Genomic DNA, 27,650 nt, shown 5'->3' with positions numbered 1-27,650 from the left:
CCTGGCAGACTACAGTCCATGAGGCTGCAAAGAGTCGGACACGACTCTGTGACTTTCACTTTCAAAAAATAAGAGAGAGAAATATATGATTACCACCCTTTGCAGAAATCTCTGTGAATATCCTCAATTATTTTCTTAGTATGAATGCTTACAGTTGCAAAGACTGAGACAAAGACACAACACTTTGTTTCCTAATTGCCTCTGAAGAAAGACAGCTGATGTCTTGAAGATCTCATCTTGCCCTCTTTGTCATGCCAGTACACAACAGAGAGCCTGTCACATTGTAAGTGCATCGCACATACTTGGTGGATAAATAAATAGTTGGAGAGAAAAAGAATTCCCCTGAGCTTGATCCTTTCCCCTTCCTCCTGTGAAAGAAAGTAAGAGTACCCTTCACCTCTCAGATGAAGGGAATAAGAAGAAAGCATTCTTCTAAGAGAGAACTGGTCAAAGAGATGTAGGTTCCCAGAAAAGCTAGGTGCTAAGCCCTGTTGCTGCTCAGCAAAGCCCTTAAGGGGCCCCACCCCCAGCCCATATAAAGCCAGGGTGCAGTGGGGCGGCTGCAGCAGCTGGCACTCAGCCTCCAGAGCACCGGCACTGCCACTGGCCTTGGCACACACTATGGCAAATGAAGTGCAAGTCCAGCTCTCCCCACTGAAAGGGGGGCATCCTCCTGCAGGTAGGCTGCCCACCCACCCTCTGCCCTGCAGATAGCAAGGCCCCACTGCTGCTGCCCCTGCCCCGCTTCCATCAGTGCCTTCAACAGAGGTACCCCAAGAGAGCCAAGGCTCTGTCTCCCGTGTTAGTTCAACTTCCTGCAAACTGATTTCCTCTTCTGTCTTTGACCCTTTTAGGCTTATGTATAAAAACCACCTGGGGACTTAACAGGCCCCGGTTTGGTTGAATTAAAGCCTAATGTTCTATGAGAGCACAAGGGATTGGGCACTGGTGGAAAGGAACAGGTGGAGAGCTTGGATCTTCCCTCTCTGGCTGTAGGTTTGTAACGACCAGTCCACACTCAAGAGGTGATTTCCTACTCATGGAAACCTTCCTCCCTAGAGGTTCCAGCTTCTAGACTCAGTCTCCCCAAGACGCCTACACATTATCTGACTTGGTGCCCAGGCAAACCAGCTTCTGCACAGAAGACAGAAATGCAGTTTCTCTCGCCCTCCTCAGGTGTGGGGTTGGCAGTGTTATCAGTGATCTCTTTTGTCTGTCACCAAGCTGAGGAGCACTTTTTTTTTAAATTTTATTTTATTTTTTAACTTTACAATATTGTATTGGTTTTGCCATATGTCGAAATGTACGAGCAGCACTTTTAAAAAAGGATACAGGCCTGGCAGAGGCTGACTAGAAAAGGTAGCTATTGAAGTATTTTACAAAGGATCCACAGTTCTATTTTTTTTTTAAGTATGCTATTTATATCAATTCTCTGGAATATGGAAATTATTTTTATTGTACTTAACCATATGTTCATATAGATTGGCTGAGGCACTCAGGCCTATTTTTAGCCAGTTTGATGTTCTTTCTACTGTCTTTCTCTTTTTTTCCTTGAGAATGATCTCACGAGCTCAACTGCTTTGTTCTTGCCTTTCTCCAAATAACCAAATTTATTTGTTGGTATCATTCTTTGGCTCTTCTAAGCCAAGGTTGTTTCAGTCATCTTTGCTGCAGAGGACAATGGCAGGTATAACCTTCACAAAGCATCAAAAGCTGACACAAGGCTCAGTGGCTTTCTGGTGGGCAGCCCAGCCAAAAAAGAGTCAGAATTTTTACACTAATTCTGAGTTTACACGTCTTGGCACCCTGTCATGGTCTCTTGTGGCAGACTCCTGACTTTTTATATTTGTCATTGGATTTAAGAATAATTAACATTATCTACATGTAAAGTTAATGATGCTAACTAATGATCAAGAACTATTGATGTCAATTATTAGAAGCTTGTGAAAGTGAAAGTGAAATCGCTCAGTTGTGTGTGACTCTTTGCATCTATAGCCTACCAGGCTCCTCTGTCCATGGGATTTTCCAGGCAAGAATACTGGAGTGGGTTGCCATTTCCTTCTCCAGGAGACCTTCCTGGCCCAGGGATTGAACCCGGGTCTCCCTCATTGTAGACAGACGCTTTACAGTCTGAGCCACCAGGAAGTCCTACCTGGAAGGACTAATTTAGAAGTTTCTACCTAAGGACAAAAGAAGACATCATTCTCTTCCTGCAGCTTCCATCCCAATCCTTCATAAAACAGTTCAGCTAATGCCTGATTTGCTAAATGACATTTATACACAAAGAACACAGAGATAAACTCAAGCAAATAAAAATGTGAATGAAACCACCAGGAACTTTTTGTCCCCACTGCTAATGATTGCTAATTACTCTGTGTACATAGCACACCATGACGCCATCAAGCATGTCACAATGCCTCTGGCATGACAATTAATTATTATGAACTGTGACACTTCAGATAAGAGGTTTGGGATAATTAGAATGGAGATGAAGGCAGACTTTTGCCTCCCCGCTGAGAACAAGGGAACAAGAAAGCCTCATCCTTCAGCTTGTCTATTACATAGTTTAACTCTGAACCAGATTGCTAACCACACAAAATTTTATTTATAGAACAAAAATAATTCATTGCCAGAATTCCATTAAATTTCACCTGAGTTTTATAAGCAATAGATAGGCCCCAGAAAGTAGGATGCAGACATGATAAGGTGGAAAGGTCTGACATGGCCTTTGGAACCAGTCAGTCCTAGAATAAAACCCTGCCTCCCTTCCACATCGCTGAGCCTCAGTTTTCTTATCTCTAAAACAGGAGGGGGTGTGCATGCATGCTCAGTCATGTCTGACTCTTTGTGGCCCCATGGACTGTAGCCCACCAGATTCCTCTGTCCATGGAAGCGGTAATAAATAACATTGATATTGTAAGGTTGTTATGACTGTTAAAAGAGATAACCTGTGTAAGGTACCCAGACATGAATGTTAATCCCTGTAAAGTACAGGCCTGGGAAAACACATAGCTGTCACAAAAAATGATTTTCTTCCATGGCAAGACCTCCTGATGTTTGAGGGAGGCATTAGAAACTACTGCAATCATCAGAACAGAAGGAAATTGCAATGGGAAAGAACCATGTGCTTGCCCCATCACAGTTAAAAGTGAAACCACTCAAAAGTCAGCCAGCTGTAACTCTTTCCCACCTACGCGGCAAGTGTGTAGTGGTTTTTTCTTTCATGTATGTTGTATAATATATGGCACCTCTGTGAGCCCTGCTTATTTATGTTGTGAAACAAGACTACATTAAACATGAGGTGGCCTGGGCTCTAGGAAGCTTAGCTTTTGGTTTTCTGCTGTTTTGATTTGCTTCACTCTCAGTTTTATAAGACCTCCATTACATGAACAGCCGAAATTGTGCGAGTAGGAAGTAATCTAAGGAAGCTAAGGGCATACATATTGAATGAGAAAGAGCAGCATTCATGAGTTTTCTGTATCCCTCACACTTTTTTATTTGGCGTAAGACAAACGAATCAGAGCCATCAAAAGGGCCACTGCTGAACCCCCAGAGAAAATCGTTTACTGACTCATTCAAGAGAGAGGGAAGTCTAGGGAATGTATCCCCTGCATGAGTGAGTGTTTAGTCACTAAGTCATGTCTGACTCTTATAACTCCATGGACTGTAGCCCACCAGGCTCCTCTATCCATGGGATTCTCCAGGCACCTCTGTACAGGGGATTTCCCAGGCAAGAATATTGGAATAGTTTGCCATTTCCTCCTCCAGGAAATCTTCCCAACCCAGGGATTGAACCCCAGTCTCCTGCATTGCAGACAGATTCTTTACCATCTGAGCTACCAGGGAAGCTCCGTGTATCCCCTAGGGTTAAATTAATGCAGAAAAGGGGGAAGAAATCATAGTTGCAGAAGGGCCAGTATGATTTTTTTTTAAAGCAAACACTAGAGGTTTAATTCTATCGACTCTATTCTGTTCATGTCAACTTCTGGGAGTTGATTTGTGAGGTTTGACAGAGAGGTTTGTGAGACCACTACCCCACACGCACAGCATGGGGTTTGATGACAATAACAGCTGCTTTTCACTTAACCCTGTGTGCTGGCACTCCACGGAGCCTTCTAGACACGAAATCAACCCTGCAGACCAATGATGCTCCCACATCCCTGTTTCACAGAGGAGCACGCTGAAAGTTAGCAAGGTCGAGGGATATGCTCAGCACCACACAGCTGGAGAGCAGGGGTGCAGAGATGGACAGTCAGGTGGACCCATGCCAAGCCCTCTCTCCTTGCTTCACAAGCTATTCCTCATGCGGCTCTTTTGATGGATAGTTTAGAATTTACCAAAAACTCAACTGTGAAAGCAAAGAAAGTGTTTTGCAAACATCTGACTTTTCAAGTAAAATGTTCAAATGAAAGTTCTAAGTCACAAGGCAGAGTTTGCCCAAACCTTCATGGTGGTCATCTTCTTCACACATGTTCTCCACTGATTATTGAAGGAAAGAAGCTCAATTTTTCTTGGAGGTTTGTCTTTCTTTATCTTAACCACCCTCTACCAAACAAGATGCAAAATGCTTGAAAAATCTTAATTGGAAAATTATTGTATAGCATTCTAAACTCGAGGGTCCACTTTTGAAAACTACAAAATCCATAAACTACAAAAGTGACCACAAAAGTATGGCACCTAGTCATAGATGGGAAATCAAAGTTTTGTTTTCTCCACATCATTGTAGGTTTTCTAATGAAACTATTAAAAAACATCAGCTCTCTCACATTCTTTAAAAATCTCTAGTTCATTTTGCTTATTAAAAGGACCTGCAGTCTTGTATTTGAATATATTTGTATTCAAATCCTGTTAAAATATTAAATCAGTTCATTTTGTACTTTGCCCAATTCTAGTTGGTTGTTCTACAAAGGTTCAAAAGGCAATATAGTCCCAAACATGGAATTACATGAATAATTACAAATTTAATTGACCTAATTTAGTTATAGTGAGACTTTGAGGTCCCATGAGTTAGACCAACTAGTTTAAACAAAACTGGCAGGAATCTGATTGCAAATGTTGGTTGCAAATGTTTTTTTTTAATGGCTTGTTTAGGGAATTGCTTGGTGGTCCAGTGGTTAGAACTCTGAGCTTTCACTGCTGAGGTTGTGGGTTCAATTCCTGGTTGGGGAACTAAGTTCCAGCAAGCCACACTGCTGCTGCTGCTGCTAAGTTGCTTCAGTCATGTCTGACTCTGTGCGACCCCATAGATGGCAGCCCAACAGGCTCCCCCATCCCTGGGATTCTCCAGGCAAGAACACTGGAGTGGGCTGCCATTTCCTTCTCCAATGCATGAAAGTGAAAAGTGAAAGTGAAGTCACTCCGTCGTGTCCGACTCTTGGCAACACCATGGACTGCAGCCTACCAAGCTCCTCCGTGCATGGGATTTTCCAGGCAAGAGTACTGGATTGGGTTGCTATTGCCTTCTCCAGCAAGCCGCACAGCTCAACCAAAAAGAAAATGAACAAAAATAAAAAGCAATAACATAAAAAAAAAAAAAAAAGCGTGTCTAAATCCAGGGATATCCAGGAGATAAGTGTCAACAGTATTCCCTGCAAAATTTTGAAGATGACCCTCCCACAAGGTTCCATCTGGTTCAATCACCCCTGTGTAGTGAGAGCCTTACTCTATATCTCGGTGTATCCATCTATAGTGTGGAGGGATCCTCCTCTGCTCCTTTCTACTGTACTTTGCTGACCAAGTGAGATTACTTATCAGAACAAGTTTGGTACAAGAACTATACTCTGAAAATTCAAGGTGTGGTTGACTTGTGCTTCCTAAATCACTCAGAGCCCGCAGCCCTGGATAGATTCAAAGACTCCTGGATGAAAGTAAGAATCTTGTGAGAAGAATTTTTTCAAATTGGGTATAGCTGCTTTGCAAATTGTGTTAGTTGCTGCTGTACAGCGAAGTGAATCAGCCGTATGTATACACATGTCCCTTCCCTCTTGGATCTGCCTCCCTGCCCCACCCCACTGTACCCCACCCCAGCCCACCCTCACCCCTCCAGGTCATCACAGAGCACCAAGCTGCGCCCCTGCACTATACCGCAGGTCCCCACTATCTGTTTTACACACGACAGTGCACCTATATCAACATCCGTTTCCCAATTCATCACCTTTCCGCCCGCTGTGTCCAAACATCTGTTCTTTACGTTTGCATCTCTATTCTTGCTCTACAGAGAGGTTCCTCTATACCATTTTTCTAGATCCCTTATATATTCATTAATATACAATATTTGATTTTCTCTTTCTGACTTACTTCACTCTGTGTGACAAACTCTAGGGTCTGTCATGAGAGGATTTTTAATTTCCCCTCAAATGTCTCTGTTTTATTGTTCTGAAGAATGAAGAACTCCCAGGTGTGCATTCTCTTTACTTTTTTTTTTTTCTTTTTCTTTTTTTTGGCATTTACTTTTCTAAGTGCACTGTACTCTTTCGAAAGGGAGGGAATATGATAGATTTTCTTTTGTAGGTAGATGGGAATAGTTAGACTCACATTAAAGACGTTACAATAAAAACCATCTAGTTAACTTCTACTGAGTTCCCCAAAACCCTTCTAAAATATTCATGACAGATACACTTCTTTTCAGCACACTGTGGGGCCAGAGAATATACTATTGTACTATGCAGTCTACTTCACTTTGAATAACAGTTATATGCAGCCAGGCTCTGCCTTTCAGGAACTTTTGCTCTTTGGTTTTCATTCTCTCCTCTGGAAAAACAAATGTAAATAATAATAACTACTAATTATTAAGTGCCTCCCGTGTATCCAGGTGCTTCTGTTACCTCTATTTTCTAGGACAACTCACACAATCAGTATTATTTCCTTTGAAGGATGCAAAAACTGTGCCACAGAGGAGTTTAAGTATTTTGCCCAAGGTCACAGAGCTCGGGCAGGGCAGAGCTGTCTGACCCTAATAACATCTCCTTACCTGGAAACCAGGCCTCCTCCATAAGACAGCCTCTAAAATCCTTGAAAATGACACCAGAAGCTTCCCTTGTGCCTCTGCTTCCTCAGAAGTGGTCTTTCCAGTGTGACACGGCTTCTTCTCCTCTCTGGTCACTCTCCTCTGGACATTGTCTAGACTGTCCACGTCCTTTCAAACGAGCAGCACAGACCTCAACATTCCAGAATTCTTCTCACTTTAAACTGGTGCTCATTTTAACCATAACAAGTGTGCTTCTATAGTTGGCAATAATAATCAGTGGAAGAAAACATGTGAAAACCATAACAGAGAAAACAAAAGGAATACTAATAGGAAAGTAATTACAACACTCCATGTTTGAAAAGCATTTGTCATAAGAAGAATGAAAGATACTACTGAAGGGTACTGAAGACCCAGGCTCTAGCTCTGGAGCTATTGTGATCTGATTCTTCTTGGCAGAAGAGAGAGCGGTGCTGTGAGCAACACCCTTCATACAGAGGCATACTCTCCTCAAGCGGTCTCCAGAAAAGGGCGCCCCTCGGTTATTTTCATCTCTATTTCCCACGGCTATTCAAAAGATGTTTCCACATCATTTCCATTTCTGTTGCTGATTATTTTGTATGCTGTGTGTGTATATGTGTGTGAATTTAAAGCAGAGCCTAGTGGCTCAGATGGTACAGAATCCACCTCAATGCAGGATACCCAGATTCAGTCCTGGCTTGGGAAGATTTCCCCTGGAGGAGGGAATGACAACCCACTCCAGTGTTCTTGCTATGGACAGAGGAGCCTGGTGGGCTACACAGTCCATCGGGTTGCAAAGAGTAGGACACAAGTGAGTGACTAACACACACACGTGTGTGTGTAAACACAGGACTTTTTCCCCCCCTGGACTATATCTAGTATTATAAAAGTATAGTGATATGCTTTTATTATCAATAGAAAAACTTGGTTATTCAAAATGACCAAGAAGAGTTTATTCCATGAACACAAGAATGGTTTGATAGTAAAATATTCATTAATATATACTTACAAAACTTTTATCTATTAACATAATTAACCACATTAAGGAGGAAAACTATATGATCATATACATTAATTATAAAAGAGCATCTAGTCAAATTCAACATGTGTTTGTAATTTTTTAAGCCAATGAAACAGTAATAAAAGGATATTTCCTTAATACAGTAAAAGAAATGCATTTGAATAGATATATATATATTACAGATATGTGTTTGTGTGTATATCCAACTAAGTACACATTATACTTAATGGGAAAACACTAAAAGCAATCCCTTAAAAAATTAAGATGACAAAGATGTCCTTCATGACCACTATTTAATATTTTTCTAGAGGAAGTAATATTCTATTGTTTGCAGATTATATAATTTTTAACCTGGAAAATAAAAGGGAATCAACAAAAATACTATAAACAATAAGAGATTTCAATAAGATCTGGATATAAAATCAATGATATTAATATAAGAACAACAATCCGTGAGAGCTATAATGGAAGAATAGACCCTCTTTACAATTGCAACAACAACAACAAAGAGAAAATGCTTAGGGAATAAACCTAATAATAAATGTGTGAGATTCATGTGAACAAGTTACTAAAGGACCCAAAAGAGGATGTAAAAAAGGAAAAGCATACCATGGTCTTGAAAAGAGAGCAACCAGGATATGAAGATATGAATTTTCCCTTTAAAAATAATCTAAGGGCTTCCCAATGGTTCAGTGGTAAAGAAGCCGCCTGTCAATGCAGGAGACACGAGTTTGATCCCTGATCCAGGAAGCTCCCACAGGCCATGGAGCTGACTAAGCCCACGCACCACAGCTATTGAGCCTCTGCTCTAGAGCAAATGCCCCCCAACAATGAGAAGCCTGCACACCACAATCAAAGCGTAGCCCCCTCTTGCCACACTAGAGAAAAGCCCACACTGCAAGGAAGACCCAGCACAACCGAAAATGAATAAATAAGATTTTTAAAAAATCTATAAATCTAAAGCAAGACCATTAAAAGACTACCAGCAGGATATTTTTGGTGGGAATTGACAAAATGGTTCAAAAGTTCATATGGAAAAATAAATAAGAATAGCTAATAAAATTCTGCAAAGTAAATATAGCAGAGAAAGACTATCAATTAAAATATAAAGCTACAATCATTATTAAGTTGTAACAGCATATAAAAAGATAAAAGTTAAACAGTCTTTAAAAAGAAAAGACAACTGCCTTCTGAAACAGAAATAAGCTCAACTTTTAATAAAATAGAAGAAATGCAAATTACCTTTCTTTTTCTTATTGGTTAATGAAACCAAATATTTTCTAGTTCACATTGTTGCTTGAGGTGTAGGGAAACAATCACTGTCATTGTAGCTAGTGAGCTTGTAAACTAATGCAACTTCTGTGAAGGATAATTTGACAAGATTGAACAAAATTACAAATGCACATACTCTTAAGAATTAACAAGATCACTTCTAGGAATTTATCCCATGGATATACTTGCACTTGTGCAAAATTATGTACATGAAAAGGATATTCATTACAGCATTGTAGAATGCTGTAATGTCCATATCATAGAACGTCCATATAATGAAATTTTAAAGCAGATGTCAAAAAAAAAAAGACATTCTCTTTTTACATATATTCTTTTTTTTTACATATATATTTTTACATATATATGTGATACATATATACATATGTATCTCTTTTTACACACAGATAGGGAACTTACTCCAAAGTGCATGACTGAATGAAAAACATTAAACAAGATGTAGAACTATGTCTGCTGCCATTAAAAAATATATAGGTATGTGTATAGAATGTCTATGGATGAATACATAGGAAACTTGTTAACGTTAGCAGTATTTAGGGAGGTGAACTGGAGACCTAAAAATAATTGTAGAAGAGACCTTTCCATGTTTTTTGAATTGTGTGCTTTATGAATGTATATTACATAGTCAAAAAATTAATAGTTTTAAAAGAAAAATGAAGTCAATTCACGAGGGCATTGAGAAAGAGAAGAGGTTTTCTTATTTTTCGCTTTATTGAAGGCAGTTTTAGAAAATTGCCAATCTAACATTTCCATAAAGAGAATTAACAGGCTCAAACAAATCAATGTCCATTTAGCTTTTAATCATTTGAGCTTGTCAGATTTCAAATGTGCAAATTTCCTGGGAACAGAAAAAAGTATTTGCTTTGACTTGCAATATGAAATGGGTTGTTCCTTTTCAAGTTGATTTCATCTGACATTGTTAAACACTTGAATTGCTGTTAGGTCATCTGTAGCCTAATTAACACTAATTGATCTCTTGAACGGCAGGATTATTAATGCATTTTAATTACTCATTAGAACATCTGAGCTTCTCCAACATCGGAGGTTTGAGGTCTGGGATGGAAGGTAGGTATCTGGTGGGATCAGAAGCATCTCTCTTGAATTAAGTGCCTGTTATCACCACTGCCCTGACTTTTGGCTCATTCTCCAATCTAGCTTTTGAAAGCTTCGGTTGGATTAAAAAATTTGCAAGCCTTGCACTTTAATCTTGTGGGAAAACAGGAGGGTCACACTGTAATTGTCAGTTGCTATCATGAAGAATGTAATTGGTTTGATAATAAGAAAAAATGTTTTTCAGTGAAATGCCTAAGGGAGTGCATTGTTATCTCCTCCCAAATCAAAGGTATAAACACCACTGCCTTTTTTAGCCTTAGTTCCCCCTCTCTGAACACAAACAGGCAAAAACCTCAGCCCTTCTCTCCTTCCCACTTTGATTGAATTTTTTTTTCTTCTGTAACATTAGCTCAAGGTACTTTTTTTATTATGTTGTTTTAGAAAAAAGTTCAGCTCTTCAAAAAGTTCTGAAATTCTTCAAATGTCAATTCATACCTTGAATAATAAAACTAACTTTCTCTTGCTGCCCTAACCATGTCTCCTGTGCTGATTCTTCTTTGTTTATAGTAAAAGCTGGAGGAAAGCGAATTTCCAAAAAACAGGAAATTGGCATCTTGGAGAGACACACCAAGAAAACAGGGTTAGAGAAAACAAGGTAGGAGACTGCTTCATTTCTTTTCCTTCGTCATCTCGAGTTTTAGATAACTCTGCTGCCAGAAGTCAGAGGCGTTGCTGTATCTTAGGGCAAACCAAGGCTCCCCAGGCACTGGCTAACCAGAGTTAGAGGCAGCAGGTGGGGTGGGGTGGGGTGGGATGGGGTAGGTGATGGGGGTCAAGATAGGAGGGGAAAGCAGTGGGGGGAGGTAACTACCCTCTGGAGACTCTCTCTGCCCAAACCCCTCCTCTCTGCAGATAGCCTAACTGCCTGCTATTAAAAAACACAGTCCTAAATGCATCGAAACTGGATTCAACATTTCTTTTTCACCTTAGCCTTTAAAGTACTATGGTCTTGTTTTTGTAATATGCTTTCTGCTGAAGCAAATCTCCTGAATTAAAAATAAATGCTTTCTTGTTTGTTTATTTCAAATTCCTCTCTCAATTATTTAGAAAATAATGGCCACTATATTTGGCACAGCCAAAAGGCATTTGGATACTGAGGTTGTTTTCTCCCTGAATTCCTTCCCGGATAACCTTGACACAGTGTGCTTTTCTCAGAGCTAAGCAAAGAGCCATGGGCTGGATCTCTTGTACAAATGGCCCAGCCCTCTATGCCTGGGGTAAGGAAAATGGTGCCTTCAAAAAGAAGCATATAAAGTTAGCTCCTCCAAATAGGGGCATTTCAGAGACTAATTTCAGGGTAATTTCCATAGGTGAGTTCACGAGTAATTCAAAAGGAGTAAATTAGAAGATGCTCAGATATGTCCTTAACACTTAAAATGGTAACAGTTTCAGAAAGAACATGTGAAAGGAAACAGGCTACAGAATTTCTCAGATTTTTTTTTCCATATAAAATTACTTTTTAGATCACTTTAAAAGTTTTCTTTCTTCTGGAAAGAATTTTTGTTGAGGGTTTTTCTACTTTAAAATGAAATACTCTATCTCATACATAGAGAATTCATACAATTCAGTAGCCAAAAAGCAAACACACCAGTTTTAAAACGGACAGATTTGAGCAGACATTTTCCCAAAGAAGAATCAGATAACCAACAGGTACATGGAAAGATGCTCAACATTATTAATTATCAGGGAGAAGATGCAAATCAAAACTACAATGAAATATCACCTTACATCTGTCAGAATGGCTATTACCATGAAGTCAAAAAATAACAAACTGTGGCAAGGATGTGGAGAAAAGGGAACATTTGTGCATTCTTAGTTTCTAATATAACCACTATGGAAAGTAGAATGGCGTTTCCTCCAAAATTAAAACTAGAACTGCCATATGACCCAGCTATTCTACTTCTGAATATTTACCTGAGGAAAATGGAAACACTAACTTGAAAAGATACACACATTCCCACATTTATTGCAGCATTATTATAGTAGCCAAGATATGGAAGAAACCCAAGTGTCCATTAATGGATGAACGGATTTTTTAAAATGTGATACCTACATATATACACATATGTGCACACGCACACCCACACACTCACACAGAGGAACATTTTTCAGCCATATAAAGGAAGGAAATCCTAGCACTTGTAACAATATGGATGGACCTGGAAGGCATTATACTAAATGACGTAAGTCAAACAGAAAAAGACAATTAACATGTGATCTATCTTGTATGAGAAATCTAAGAAGAAAAAACCCCAGGACAACAGCAGCAAAAATCTCAAGCTCTTAGATACAGAAAGCAGATTAGTAGTTGCAAAAGCTGGCGGGGGTTGGGGGGGGCGGGGCGGGGGTGGGGAGGGGGTTTGGTGACGGGTAGAAAATGGGTGAAGGGGATCATCAGGTACAAACTTCCAGTTATAAAGTAAATAAGCCATGCGGATGCAGTGTACAGCATACTGACTATGGTTAATGATTTTGCTGTTGTTCAGTCGCTCAGTCGTGTCCGACTCTGTGTGACCCCATGGACTGCAGCACACCAGACTTCCCTGTCCTTCACCTTCTCCCACCATGACCCCTCCATCTTGGGTGGCCCTATGTGGCATGGCTCAATATTTCATTGAATTAGACAAGGATTGTTAGTGATACTGTATTGTATATTTGTAAGTTGCTAAGAGAATAAACCTTAAAACTTCTCATTATAAGAAAAAATATTTAACTATATATGGTGAGAAATATTAACTAGACTTATTGTGATCATTTTGCAGTATTCACAATATCAAATAATTATGTTGTACATCTGAAACTAATGGAATCTTTATGTCAGTGATAGCTCAATTTTTTAAAAATTTGCCCATTTGGCATTGAGTGTTTGTTTCTTCTGAATCACAAAATAATCACCACATAGTGAAAGCAAAGCTCTAAGCCCTCAAGAGTGAGAGTCACATATTATTTATCTCCTGACCCAGCATCTAGGACAGTTCCTAGAATAGAGAAAGTACTCTGTAAATGACATCAGACTGTCATTGAATTGTCAGCTGGCTAACTTTGAAAGCCTATCCTGATGTTAAAATCTGACTCAAGCATAAGCTCTGTTTATTGTGACACTCGTTATCATGCCTAGGCCAGAGACTCAGGAACTAAAGAGTCATAACTTGAAAATGGCCTTCTAGTTGGCAGCCAGTGGACAAGTCATTTTTCTCTATACCTCAGCAAGTGGGACTTACTGTTAATCCGAACATCAAGTGAACATTATAAGGAGTTGCCTAGAGAGTTATAAAGTGGTGAGTGGAACCCTCTTTAAAAATGCAATTATTTGCTGCTGCTGCTGCTGCTAAGTCGCTTCAGTCGTGTCCGGCTCTGTGCGACCCCATAGACGGCAGCCCACCAGGCTCCCCTGTCCCTGGGATTATCCAGGCAAGAACACTGGAGTGGGTTGCCATTTCCTTCTCCAATGCATGAAAGTGAAAAGTGAAAGTGAAGTCGTTCAGTCACGTCAGACTCTTAGCGACCCCGTGGACTACAGCCCACCTGGCTCCTCTGTCCATGGGATTCTCCAGGCAAGAGTACTGGAGTGGGGTGCCATTGCCTTCTCCGAATTGTTTTCTAATAGTCATTAAAAGATGAGAATTGGACAACTGCAGAACCTAAACAGCTAGAAGTAGCTTTCTTGCGCTATTTACTGGGGATAGATATAGTTATGTGGGACTCGAAGCTTACAGAATTGGGAGGCTGTTTTAAGGAAAGACAGTATAAAATTATAAATATGAGATGGTTAGGGCCCCCTTGGAAGGAGACTGCATAATGAGAGGCCCTGGAGCTTCCCCAGCTTCCCCATGAAGTCACCTCTGTTCTTCATATCCGCTTCATGTTTGCACGGATATGATTGCTTCCTTTTCATGGACAAATATCTCTCCTTATATATTCTAGGAAAACAGCTTTTGAAAAATATATCATAGAAAATAAATTCCTAAGCATCATCAAATTTATTTTCCTTTCCTAATAACTTCTACTAACCAACCCACACATACACAAAATAGGCCAAGAGCAGAGTTCCTTCAAGAAATTACACTGGAAGCTCGTCCCTCGTTGAAACTCTGCTACAAAATAACTTGGCCTGAGAAAAGAAGTCAGACACAGAAGAGTACCTGCTATGTGGTGCATTTTACTATGTACAAACAAAGTCAAAACTAATATATGGGGCAGTAAGGCAGGGTAGTGATTATCCTTAGGGGCAGCCAGTTTGACTAGTGCTACAGGTCTGTCTGTAAATATTCACCAACCTATATGTTGATAATATGTGCACTTTTCTGCATGTATACTCTACTTTGAAGAAAAAATTTTTAAATATTAATAAATATTATTATAATTAAAATTATAATAACTTGGCCTGCAAAGCTTGTAGTTCATGGTCACACAGAGCAGGGTTTTGTGGTTTTTTTTAATCTTCCAGAAGTAGCCAAGCAGCATGAAAGCTTAAAGACCAAGTAGAAAACCATCTATACAGATCATTTAGTGTCTTTAGTGAGAAAGTTGCTGTTTCTATATGAGGTTTCTTTTCATCTTCACAGTGCCACTGCAAATGTTGCCAAAATACAGACGATGGATGCCCTGAATGACACGCTGGAGAAGGTGAGCCATGGGTGAGGCAGATCACATGATACTCCTAGCCAGTTTTCACCTAGCTGATCATGCTACATGGGTGAATGAGCTGATGACCGGAATTTTTTTCCATCTCAGAGGTTTGATGTCCCTGTGAAAGAATCTGCTTTCAGTTCAAGGAACACAGAGCCGTTTTGATGGGAAGAGCTGATGCTCCCGAATTCCTAGCATCTATTTAAGAAATCATTTCAAAAATAAGATAGGAAATTAATCAGAAATCATGATGCCAAATTGGCAGAACTTTACGTTGCCATCCATTTATTTCCTGGAGACCTTGGCATGTTGCTCAAATAAGGCAAACTGTGTGCTAGGAATTCAGCCCTTTTTGACCTTCCTCCCCACCACTGCTTTCCCATATGGAAATGTTTGATCTGAGGCCAGGATGGGTGGAGGGTTGCCCAATTTAAGACTGGAGGAAGGCTGGGCACTGGCTGGCTTTATCTAATAGAGTCTATTTATAAAGGTGGTCGACCATTACTATTTTTATTTCTGTATCTTGAATTCTTTCTTAGTAGCTCAGGAAACTCAGAAAGTTCTTCCTGAATAGACAGTGGTTTAATTTTGGGTTCAATAGTTTGTTTTTAAATGTTGTAAGTGATCCGAGTGAGGATCTTTATTCTACTCCTAGGGAGGGGGCAGATACACTGAATTCAGGCATTGAAGAACCACCATTTCTGTTACCCCAACATATATTGAAGGTACAGGACTGGGTGTCCTTTGTAGAAGGAAGACTTGCTGTTATTGCCAACATCGGGGGTCTGAAATATTAATAGATTAGAATGGAAATTGTGCAGCTAAACTTCTGGGACCTCTCTTTGGTACTGGCTTCTTCTCTTACTGTCTTTAAAGCCTTGAGCAAGTTATTGATCTTGCACCTCTGATTTGCCATTTGTAAGATGAGGATAAGGAAGAAATGGTTGTTGTGTGGAATCAATGAGATTCACACACAGGAATCTCTTAGAACAGTGCCTGACACATGGAAACCTGTCTGCACTCTCTGCTCTGATTAGTAGCATCCATTTTATGACAGTGCAATGGAAAGTTATGTCTGAAGCCCCTGAGGCAGGCAGTAGTACCAGATGAGATCTTGACAATAGACCATAGCTACAGAGCCTTCTCACATGGTGGGGTGTGGTTCTCCCATCAGGTAGATCAGCGGGCAGGTCATAAATGACTGTTTGCCTTCCTGACTTTAGAAGAAGGGAAGGGGTGGATGGTGATCTGCCTCTTGCATTCTCTGGCTCCTGCTGTCCAAACACCTCATCCTCAGGGGGCAAGAGATATCCACAGTAAGTGGAACTGAGTGGAATAGATACATTCCTCTAAAATATGTTAACCCAAAATAAAGTGTTTAAAAAGAGTGGTCAGTAAAGGTCAATTATGCTGTACTTTAGGTATGATGCTGGAGTCTTCACTGTTTCTTAATAGACACATGTGTATATGTCTATGGCATAAAGGACTCTTTCCCTGCCAGTTAAAAATAGCACCTCTGTATTTCAAAGATAAAATAATCAAATAGCAACAACAATAAGTTATATTTTGAAATCATAAGAAAACACAGATGGTGTGCTGTTACAAATATTTTTAACAGTAACTATTCTATATTTTAAAAACCCTTTAACACTTAGCTCAATGTGTACTGTGTGGGACTGTGTATATTACTGATTATGACAGTTTCTGGCGTCAGATGTCAGGTACCTGGGTCCTGTGCCGGCTCTGTCACTTGGTAGCTGTGTGTCTTTAGTCAGGTTGCTTCACTTTTCTGTGCTTCTATTTCCTTACCTGTAAATAGGAATGTGATTCACAGAATCCACTTCACAGAGATGTGAAAATAAAATGAGGTTATATAACATGTGCAAAGGACTCAGCACAGTGCCAGACACACTTAGCCCTCGGGACGGGTTAGCTTCTATTCCCCGGGGGAGATGTCCTACAGAGCATCACTTGGAATCCAGGCAAAGAATAAGAGACCAATCATAGAGTCCCAAGATTACCCTAGGTCACTGTATTGAATATGGAGGTTTGTGGGATCCACGTGTTCCCTTACAGCTGAGTAAAATTTTCCATAAATCCATAATTCAACCTGAAGTGTAACAGGATTTCATAATAAAGGTCAACCTGAGGTGGAAAGAACAATGCCTTTTAAAAAATAGATCTGCTGAGATCAGTGGTTGCCAGAGAGTAGGAGGAGGAGTTGACCACAAAGTGGCAGGAGGGAATTTTGAAGAGTGATAGAAAGGTTCTATATCTTGATTGTGGTGTTGGTCACAGACTGTATGCACTTAAGAAAATCCGTAGAACTGAACACTGAGGAGGGCATATATTTTACTGTGGATAAATTATTCTGTAATTTTAAATGTAAAAATTGTATGATTATTAATAAACAGTCTAATACAAAAAAAAAGATGTAAAATACAGAGATGTAGATTTTTGCTAATAAATTTCCATCTGCATTATGATGACTCCCCCAACAATACATATTGTCATGAAGATCTAAGCATATATAATTGGCCTGAAGTAATATTGTAGCAGTAATGAGGGTCATAGACTCTGCATTTATTAGCATTCATTCATGCTCTCGGCTAGAATTATATCTAGTTAGTAGAACCCATGTTAATTCTCATGCCAGTTTAAGAACTTAAGAGTCCAAAACAGTGAGAGTTACAGCCCTACTCATAGGATCTCATTAACAGTTCAACCATGGCAGGAAATTTCTATCCATATACTATTCATGTCTGTGTACCCTTTTAAAACCAACCTAGATTTAAGATTTGGGAAAATGAAAAACAATTCCCCAAAGGTTGGAATTGTACAAATCTAAGTGGAAAGGAGGGCTTCCCTAGTGGCTCAGTGGTAAAGAACCCACCTGCCAATGCAGGAGACGTGGGTTCAATCCCTGGGTTGGGAAGATCCCCTGGAGAAGGAAGTGGCAACCCACTCCAGTATTCTTTCCTGTAAAATCCCATGGTCAGAAGACCCTGGAAGGCAACAGTCCATGGGGTCTCAAGAGTCAGATACGCCTTAGTGACTAAACAATAACAGAGTGGAAAGCAACCTAAAATTTCCTCTCCCATTCTTTCACCCACTCATCCCCACACAGACCTCATGACCAACTACCTTCCTCCTACTCTCCCTTCCTCTCTTGCCAGTCCTTCCTACCTGTTTCAGCCATAAATAATGAAAGAATTCATGTTGCCCAGTGATGGGCCATGCAACGTGTTTATTCTTGCAGAAGATGGGTTATATAAGCTCTCCAAGCTAAAAATTTGGGAGATCTGGTCTTAGACCAAGTTCCACCTACTCCCTAGAGGTTTTTGACCTTTTAGAAGCCACATAGCTCTTCTGAGATTTATGATTGCTCATTTACTTGATTATTTTAAGGCAAAGAATAAGAGAGAATGGTACTGCCAAATATGTTAATTCTCTGGATAGTCACAGAAGTATGTTTGGCAATAGTTGTGAAGCTTCTCCCAACAGAAAAGTATCCAGTTAAGCCATTAGTAATGGGGTTGGGTTATAGTGTGGATGTGGGTGGAATGTTGAAGCCTGGTTAAATTGGGGCCACTTTTCAAGCTGCCAGCTGTGTCACCAGGCTCACAGTGAGATGTATGTGAAATGGGATCCTGGGGAAGAGGAAGCCATCAAAGGCATCTGCAAATCTAAAAAGGTTTCTCTTGTTCTGTGGATTAACATCACCATAGGAGAATCCTTGAATTTCATCGACTGAATGTTTTGTTTTAAGCACTTTGCGTAATGGGGTGTAGAAATTTAAGTGCCAACATTCAAGTTGGAAGTTAACACCCTGGAAAGATGAATGGAAGAGCTGCCAGTCTGCTAATACCACCTGACTTAAGGCTCTAAAACAAAACCTGCCACTGAGTTTCTTTCACAGCTCTAATCATAAAGACTTTTTAATATACTTCTTTGACTTTTTCTCTGAAATGAAAAATACCGGTTCTGAGGTCACAACTACCTGAGAGGAAGGTACATTCTCAATGTGGAAGTTTCTATTAATCTGCTTTTCAAGTCCAATGTTTTGCCCCTTATGGGACGGAGTTGCAGCCAGGCAGAATCCTTACACGCATACTGGCCTTGAATTCTTTCTCTTATGGAGTTACCATAGTTTATTTTATCTTTTTTTTAAATTTTTTTTAATTAATTTTATTTTATTTTTAAACTTTACATAATTGTATTAGTTTTGCCAAATATCAAAATGAATCCACCACAGGTATACATGTGTTCCCCATCCTGAACCCTCCTCCCTCCTCCCTCCCCATACCATCCCTCTGGGTCGTCCCAGTGCACCAGCCCCAAGCATCCAGTATCATGCATTGAACCTGGACTGGCATCTCGTTTCATACATGATATTTTACATGTTTCAATGCCATTCTCCCAAATCTTCCCACCCTCTCCCTCTCCCACAAGTCCATAAGACTGTTCTATACATCAGTGTCTCTTTTGCTGTCTCGTATACAGGGTTATTGTTACCATCTTTCTAAATTCCATATATATGCGTTAGTATACTGTATTGGTGTTTTTCCTTCTGGCTTACTTCACTCTGTATAATAGGCTCCAGTTTCATCCACCTCATTAGAACTGATTCAAATGTATTCTTTTTAATGGCTGAGTAATACTCCATTGTGTATATGTACCACAGCTTTCTTATCCATTCATCTGCTGATGGACATCTAGGTTGCTTCCATGTCCTGGCTATTATAAACAGTGCTGTGATGAACATTGGGGTTCACATGTCTCTTTCCCTTCTGGTTTCCTCAGTGTGTATGCCCAGCAGTGGGGTTGCTGGATCATAAGGCAGTTCTATTTCCAGTTTTTTAAGGAATCTCCACACTGTTCTCCATAGTGGCTGTACTAGTTTGCATTCCCACCAACAGTGTAAGAGGGTTCCCTTTTCTCCACACCCTCTCCAGCATTTATTGCTTGTAGACTTTTGGATCGCAGCCATTCTGACTGGTGTGAAATGGTACCTCATAGTGGTTTTGATTTGCATTTCTCTGATAATGAGTGATGTTGAGCATCTTTTCATGTGTTTGTTAGCCATCTGTATGTCTTCTTTGGAGAAATGTCTATTTAGATCTTTGGCCCATTTTTTGATTGGGTCATTTATTTTTCTGGAGTTGAGCTGTAGGAGTTGCTTGTATATTTTTGAGATTAGTTGTTTGTCGGTTGCTTCATTTGCTATTATTTTCTCCCATTCTGAAGGCTGTCTTTTCACCTTGCTAATAGTTTCCTTTGATGTGCAGAAGCTTTTTAAGTTTAATTAGGTCCCATTTGTTTATTTTTGCTTTTATTTCCAATATTCTGGGAGGTGGGTTATAGAGGATCCTGCTGTGATGTATGTCAGAGAGTGTTTTGCCTATGTTCTCCTCTAGGAGTTTTATAGTTTCTGGTCTTATGTTTAGATCTTTAATCCATTTTGAGTTTATTTTTGTATATGGTGTTAGAAAGTGTTCTAGCTTCATTCTTTTACAAGTGGTTGACCAGATTTCCCAGCACCACTTGTTAAAGAGATTGTCTTTAATCCATTGTATATTCTTGCCTCCTTTGTCAAAGATAAGGTGTCCATATGTGCGTGGATTTATCTCTGGGCTTTCTATTTTGTTCCATTGATCTATATTTCTGTCTTTGTGCCAGTACCATATTGTCTTGATAACTGTGGCTTTGTAGTAGAGCCTGAAGTCAGGTAGGTTGATTCCTCCAGTTCCATTTTTCTTTCTCAAGATCGCTTTGGCTATTCGAGGTTTTTTGTATTTCCATACAAATTGTGAAATTATTTGTTCTAGCTCTGTGAAGAATACTGTTGGTAGCTTGATAGGGATTGCATTGAATCTATAAATTGCTTTGGGTAGTATACTCAATTTCACTATATTGATTTTTCCAATCCATGAACATGGTATATTTCTCCATCTATTAGTGTCCTCTTTGATTTCTTTCACCAGTGTTTTATAGTTTTCTATATATAGGTCTTTAGTTTCTTTAGGTAGATATATTCCTAAGTATTTTATTCTTTTCGTTGCAATGGTGAATGGAATTGTTTCCTTAATTTCTCTTTCTGTTTTCTCATTATTAGTGTATAGGAATGCAAGGGATTTCTGTGTGTTGATTTTATATCCTGCAACTTTACTATAATCATTGATTAGTTCTAGTAATTTTCTGGTGGAGTCTTTAGGGTTTTCTATGTAGAGGATCATGTCATCTGCAAATAGTGAGAGTTTTACTTCTTCTTTTCCAATTTGGATTCCTTTTATTTCTTTTTCTGCTCTGATTGCTGTGGCCAAAACTTCCAAAACTATGTTGAATAGTAATGGTGAAAGTGGGCACCCTTGTCTTGTTCCTGACTTTAGAGGAAATGCTTTCAATTTTTCACCATTGAGGATAATGTTTGCTGTGGGTTTGTCATATATAGCTTTTATTATGTTGAGGTATGTTCCTTCTATTCCTGCTTTCTGGAGTGTTTTTATCATAAATAGGAGTTGAATTTTGTCAAAGGCTTTCTCTGCATCTATTGAGATAATCATATGGTTTTTATTTTTCAATTTGTTAATGTGGTGTATTACATTGATTGATTTGCGGATATTGAAGAATCCTTGCATCCCTGGGATAAAGCCCACTTGGTCATGGTGTATGATCTTTTTAATGTGTTGTTGGATTCTGATTGCTAGAATTTTGTTTAGGATTTTTGCATCTATGTTCATCAGTGATATTGGCCTGTAGTTTTCTTTTTTTGTGGGATCTTTGTCAGGTTTTGGTATTAGGGTGATGGTGGCCTCATAGAATGAGTTTGGAAGTTTACCTTCCTCTGCAATTTTCTGGAAGAGTTTGAGCAGGATAGGTGTTAGCTCTTCTCTAAATTTTTGGTAAAATTCAGCTGTGAAGCCATCTGGACCTGGGCTTTTGTTTGCTGGAAGATTTTTGATTACAGTTTCAATTTCCGTGCTTGTGATGGGTCTGTTAAGGTTTTCTATTTCTTCCTGGTCCAGTTTTGGAAAGTTGTACTTTTCTAAGAATTTGTCCATTTCTTCCTCGTCCATTTTATTGGCATATAATTGTTGATAATAGTCTCTTATGATCCTTTGTATTTCTGTGTTGTCTGTTGTGATCTCTCCATTTTCGTTTCTAATTTTATTGATTTGATTTTTCTCCCTTTGTTTCTTGATGAGTCTGGCTAATGGTTTGTCAATTTTATTTATCCTTTCAAAGAACCAGCTTTTGGCTTTGTTGATTTTTGCTATGGTCTCTTTTGTTTCTTTTGCATTTATTTCTGCTCTAATTTTTAAGATTTCTTTCCTTCTACTAACCCTGGGGTTCTTCATTTCTTCCTTTTCTAGTTACTTTAGGTGTAGAGTTAGGTTATTTATTTGACTTTTTTCTTGTTTCTTGAGGTGTATCTGTATTGCTATGAACTTTCCCCTTAGGACTGCTTTTACTGTGTCCCACAGGTTTTGGGTTGTTGTGTTTTCATTTTCATTCGTTTCTATGCAAATTTTGATTTCTTTTTTGATTTCTTCTGTGATTTGTTGGTTATTCAGCAGCGTGTTGTTCAGCCTCCATATGTTGGAATTTTTAATAGTTTTTCTCCTGTAATTGAGATCTAATCTTACTGCATTGTGGTCAGAAAAGATGCTTGGAATGATTTCTATTTTTTTGAATTTACCAAGGCTAGCTTTATGGCCCAGGATGTGATCTATCCTGGAGAAGGTTCCATGTGCGCTTGAGAAAAAGGTGAAATTCATTGTTTTGGGATGAGTCAGACAAACACCTTTCATTCTACATATCCTATCATTTTACAAAGACTAATAATGAAAAATCCAAAACAGCCCCAAAGTTAATATGCCAGACTAAAGCTCAGCTGTTTGTAGGTTGGAAAGCTATTCCTACTTATTTTTGGTTAAGACTTGAATACAAAAATGTTCCTATCTCCATTGATATAAAATTTACAACAAATTAGGGCATTTAAGGGTTGATTACTTACCATTTCATCAGTTCTGAAGGTAGACCCTTTATAGGCTCTCTACTAACAACCTGCAAGTCTTTCTACTTTATTTTATTTATTTATTATTTTTTTAAGTTTTTCTACTTTAGAGTGCCCCTGATCGAGGGGGTGAAGTATTTGAGAAAAAGAACTCAGCTCTCTTGTATTTTCATGCATTGCTATAAAGCCCTGACCCTCCCAAACTTGTACAGTTGTAATTTAATAATCATGAGTGGTTCCTCTAAGGTTATTATCCTTGGCAGAATTATTTCCACTATATTCTCAGTCCTGTTGATTTTTTTCCCCTCTAAAATTTACCAGGTCAGTTCACAGATGGCTAACAGCCCCCAAGGGCAGTCTCCCTTTCATTCTGACCTCTGTCATTCCTCTGTGGGGAAGCCATTCAGCAGAGCTCTTAGAACCTCAGTTAAATGCCTTAGTTAAAAGGTAACCCCTAACCAGTGGGAATAAAAAATGGTAGAGCCACTATGGAAAACAATATGATAGTATCTCAAAAAATTAAATATAGAATTACCGTGTGATCTAATAATTTCACTTCTCAATATATACCCGAAAGAACTGGAAGTAGAGATTTGAAGAGAAATTTGTGCAACAGTATTCATAGCAACATTATTCACAATAGCCAAAAGGTGGAAGCCACCCAAGTGTCCATCAACCTATAAATGTATAAACAAAATGTGGTCTATAGACATACAATGGAATATTATTCAACCTTTAAAAGGAAAGAAATTCTGACACATACTACAACATGGATAAACCTTGAAGGCATTACGCTAAATGAAATAAACCAGACACAAAAGAACAAGTATTGCATGCTAAGTCACTTCAGTCGTATCCGGCTCTTTGAGACCCCATGGACTGTAGCCCACCAGGCTCCTCTGTCTGTGGGATTCTCCAGGCAAGAATACTGGAGTGAGTTGCCATGCCTTCTTCCAGGGGATCTTCCTATCTCAGGGATATTGCATGGTTCCACATACATGAGATACTTGGGGTGGTCAAATTCATGGAGATAGAAGGTAGAATGATGGTGGCCAGAGGCTGGAGGAGGAAATAATGAGGAATTATTCTTTAATGGGTACGAAATTTCAGTTTGGTATGATGGATAAGTTCTGGAAATGGATGGTAGTGATGTCCATGTTAGCACAAGTTCGTGTACCTGACACACAGTGAATCCAAACACACCAAAACATCAGAGTTTAGAGCAGAGATTATTGCAGGATCATGCAAGGACACAAGTGACTCACGCCCTAAAAAAGCCCTGAGCTCCCCAAAGGTTTTGGCAAAGCATTTTTAAAAGCCAGGTTTGGGGGTGGAATCTCAAGGTATTGATCGGCTCTGCACAGTTCTCTGGTCAGCTGATGGTGAGGTAGCAAGGTGACGTCACAGGGTTAACATTATCTGTCCTTAAACTCCAGGAAGCCTGGGGCTATGTACTTGTGGTCATCAAGTAGTTAACATCAAGTCTTCCATTTGGTGGAGGGGTTTTCACATCTGTAAAATACCTCAGGAAATGTGCATCAAATACTATTATCTAGGTACTTCAGAGAGTAGCTAAAGCAGAGGATATGGGGGAAAGCCTATCCTGGGAAAGTCCCATAGGGTCATGCTCAGTTTTAGTTACGTAACAATGTAAGTGTACTTAATGCTGTACTTAAAATGGATGAAATGGTAAATTTTATGTTATATGTATTTTATCACAATTTTTTAAATTACAAAAGAAATGTAGCCCCTGAACTATGGAGATAACCCTGGAAATGATCAAATAATGAGTTAGTGCCAAATTAAGCAATAGGCGTGTCATTATCACTGTTCTCCTCTCCCCTTTCCTTTTGCACCTCCACCCATCATTCGTCTTGACACCGTAAGAACAACAGTCACACTGTGGCTGTCTCTTATTCTGTCTCAACTTGTCATCTTGCTCCATCTCACCTTGGCTAATTGCCCAGACTTCTGTTCTATCAGAGCTACTCATTCATTTCCTTTCTCACCCTCCTTTACCTTATATTTGACTTTAAGTACTACATCTTCCTACCTATAATCTCTTGAATGTGATTTAGAGCTAACCTGAAATAATCCGTCTGTTTTAGTTGACACTAAAGACACCTAATCTGAAAGAAAACTACTGAAGTCAGTGACTTCTTAAGTTTCCTTTTGGTTCTAACCTTAAAAACAAAACAAGACATTCTGCTGTTACCACACTATAACATGTATGTCATGAGGCCCAATGTTAATTAATCTGACCCTCCAAAATTACCAGCTCTTTTTTAAGTTCTAAAGCAATATTTATAACCAATACCTCAATTATGTTTCTTCCTTTCTACTAGAATGTCAGCATAGACCATCCTTGGGTTTAATTATTAAATAACTTGTAGCTTCTCATTGTAAAAAAAACACTTTGAGCAAAACAAAGGCAAAGTAAAGAAAAAGACTAGGAATTGCCCATAATTGTATCCCTCAGAGATAAACAGTGTTAACACTTCAGTGTATATTCTTCCAGTGTGTTTAATTTTTTAAGACCAAGAAGAAAGAGCTTTCCGGAGTATGAAAGGGAGTGCTGTGTGCCCAGGGATATTTAAGAAGACATGTAAGGCACTTGTGTTTCCCTGGCTTAGAAGAGCCCAAACAAGCCATAAACAGTGTGATGTTTGGGGTCATGAACAGTTTATCTCCCCTTTTATTTGACTTGAGTGTCAAGGCAAGGGCATCTAAGTTCAATAGAAATAAATTAAATTCCTAGTCAGCTGAGACATCCCTTCCTTGCTGGCTGAGGAAGGTTTCCTTAGGTTCCTTTATATTGAGTCAGTGGGCTGGAAAACCAACAAGTGGAATGGGCCCAACAGGCCACTGAGTCTAAATTCTCCTCCTAGGAAAAGTGTGTTTGAAATTGTCCCGGCATTGGGCATCCTTTATGATCTCATGCTGCCCTTGATGTAAACTCCATAAGGTCTCTTTGTCCCATAGGAACTTCCTCTTATTGTCGAAGTCTCAGTCTGTGTTAGTTTAGGCTCATTTCCTCACAAATGTCTTCTGAAGGGATGACTCATTTCAGTTCAGTTCAGTCGCTCAGTCGTGTCCGACTCTTTGGGACCCCATGAATCGCAACACGCCAGGCCTCCCTGTCCATCACCAACTCCCGGAGTTCACTCCGACTCAACGTCCATCCAGTCAGTGATGCCATCCAGCCATCTCATCCTCTGTCGTCCCCTTCTCCTCCTGCCCCCAATCCCTCCCAGCATCAGAGTCTTTTCCAATGAGTCAACTCTTCGCATGAGGTGACTAGTGAGCTAATAAGTCACTCCTTAGCCTTCTCTTTACGATGATGGTAGGTTGGACCATACAAAACAGCCAGTATTTGGCCATTTTTTTACCTACAAAAATAGAAATTTCACATGCTTCAATCTAAAAAATAATAACCCTAAGTTTTCCTAACTTCCTTCAGAGGCTCTTTATTTCTGATCTTTTGACATCTGAGGGGTTCCTTCTCCCCACCCCAGGCCCTCTCCAATGTGCCCGTAGCCTTCTTAGCATATTGTATTTCGTATGGTGCATAGTGGTGCCAGAATAATGATCAATATTGGAGAACTGATGAAGAAGATACGGTTACCATTTCTATCTTTAAAAATATCACTTCAAAACATATATAGATGCACATATATATATTATTTATATATTACATATAAAATATTTTATAGTTAAAAAAATTAAAAACATACTAGTGAGGGAAAACCCAGGTTAACACATATACTCATGGGTACAGAGCTAGAGGTGGTATGGAAAAGAGGTTATATCAAAGAGCTAAACAGAACTGTGAAATTCCTCTGCCCAGCTGTTTTGCTTTCTACTACGTTAACACTTTACGACCCAAAAGATCCAATATGCTTATTTTTTTTTCTTTCCTTCTCACCTCTAGCTCAGCCATAAATTTCCAGCAGTAGCGCACATGGCACATCAAAAACCCAGACCTGCTCTGGAGAAGGTCACTCCACTGAAAAGGATCTACATTATTCAGCAGCCTCGAAAATGTTAAGCTGGGACATAAAACAGCCGTCTAGCCAACTGCCTCGAATGTCTGAGAGCTTAGCAAAAAGGACCACACTTTGCATAGGCCTAGTGTACTTGCTTGGTAAATAAAACAGCTTTTATATCTTCTTTTTTGACTTCAGATAATAAAACATTCAAATTTGCAAATCCAATGCATCCTTGGACCTAGTTAGCATCCTACTGATGTTTACTGCATGCGTAATTTTGTTGAATAAATGGAGAAGATAGAAGGACTATTCCACTCCACCCCTGTGGATAAGCTCTTTTCTTCTTGATGCTGACCCTGAGTGGTTCCACCCACAGCAAGTTCTCCTTGAGGGCAAAGGTTAGAGAGCAGTCCACTGACCTTTGCAAGGAGAACATTCTGTGCAAAGCTGAGCAGTGATTCTTTTTGATACGTTTGTCTTAAGATGCTCAAGTTTTCACTTAAGGTGAAACGTCTTTTCTAATTTCCCACATAAATGTGTAGTTCGTCTTGACGTTTTGTTGAGAGGAAATGAAAATATTAATTTCAGACATGTTCTCTTCTACAA

General features: G+C 39.4%; 1 protein-coding gene across 2 annotated transcripts; it reads left to right on the top strand.

Moving 5' to 3' along the window:
- The first annotated feature begins 551 nt into the window (after positions 1 to 551).
- DAPL1 (death associated protein like 1) lies at positions 552 to 27,269 on the top strand. Of its 2 annotated transcripts, XM_061437124.1 has the most exons (5): positions 552 to 679; positions 10,314 to 10,361; positions 10,917 to 11,004; positions 14,975 to 15,035; positions 26,987 to 27,269. In XM_061437124.1, the coding sequence occupies exons 1-5, from the start codon at positions 622 to 624 to the stop codon at positions 27,101 to 27,103; spliced, it is 372 nt and encodes a 123-aa protein (XP_061293108.1). In that variant the 5' UTR covers positions 552 to 621; the 3' UTR covers positions 27,104 to 27,269. The 2 variants fall into 2 exon arrangements, with proteins under 2 accessions (XP_061293108.1, XP_061293111.1); XM_061437127.1 differs by lacking the exon at positions 10,314 to 10,361.
- Positions 27,270 to 27,650: the final 381 nt, after the last annotated feature.

The sequence above is a fragment of the Bos javanicus genome, chromosome 2 (assembly GCF_032452875.1).
Source record: "Bos javanicus breed banteng chromosome 2, ARS-OSU_banteng_1.0, whole genome shotgun sequence".
NCBI classification, from domain to species: domain Eukaryota; kingdom Metazoa; phylum Chordata; class Mammalia; order Artiodactyla; family Bovidae; genus Bos; species Bos javanicus.
This window is presented reverse-complemented; position numbering and strand designations above follow the sequence as displayed.

Coding starts and splice junctions, on each gene's coding strand:
- DAPL1 (XM_061437124.1), top strand. CDS start 622: ATGGCAAATGAAGTGCAAGTCCAGCTCTCCCCACTGAAAGGGGGGCAT. Junction 680..10,313: donor AGGGGGGCATCCTCCTGCAG/GTAGGCTGCCCA, acceptor ATTACTCATTAG/AACATCTGAGCTTCTCCAAC. Junction 11,005..14,974: donor ACAGGGTTAGAGAAAACAAG/GTAGGAGACTGC, acceptor TCATCTTCACAG/TGCCACTGCAAATGTTGCCA.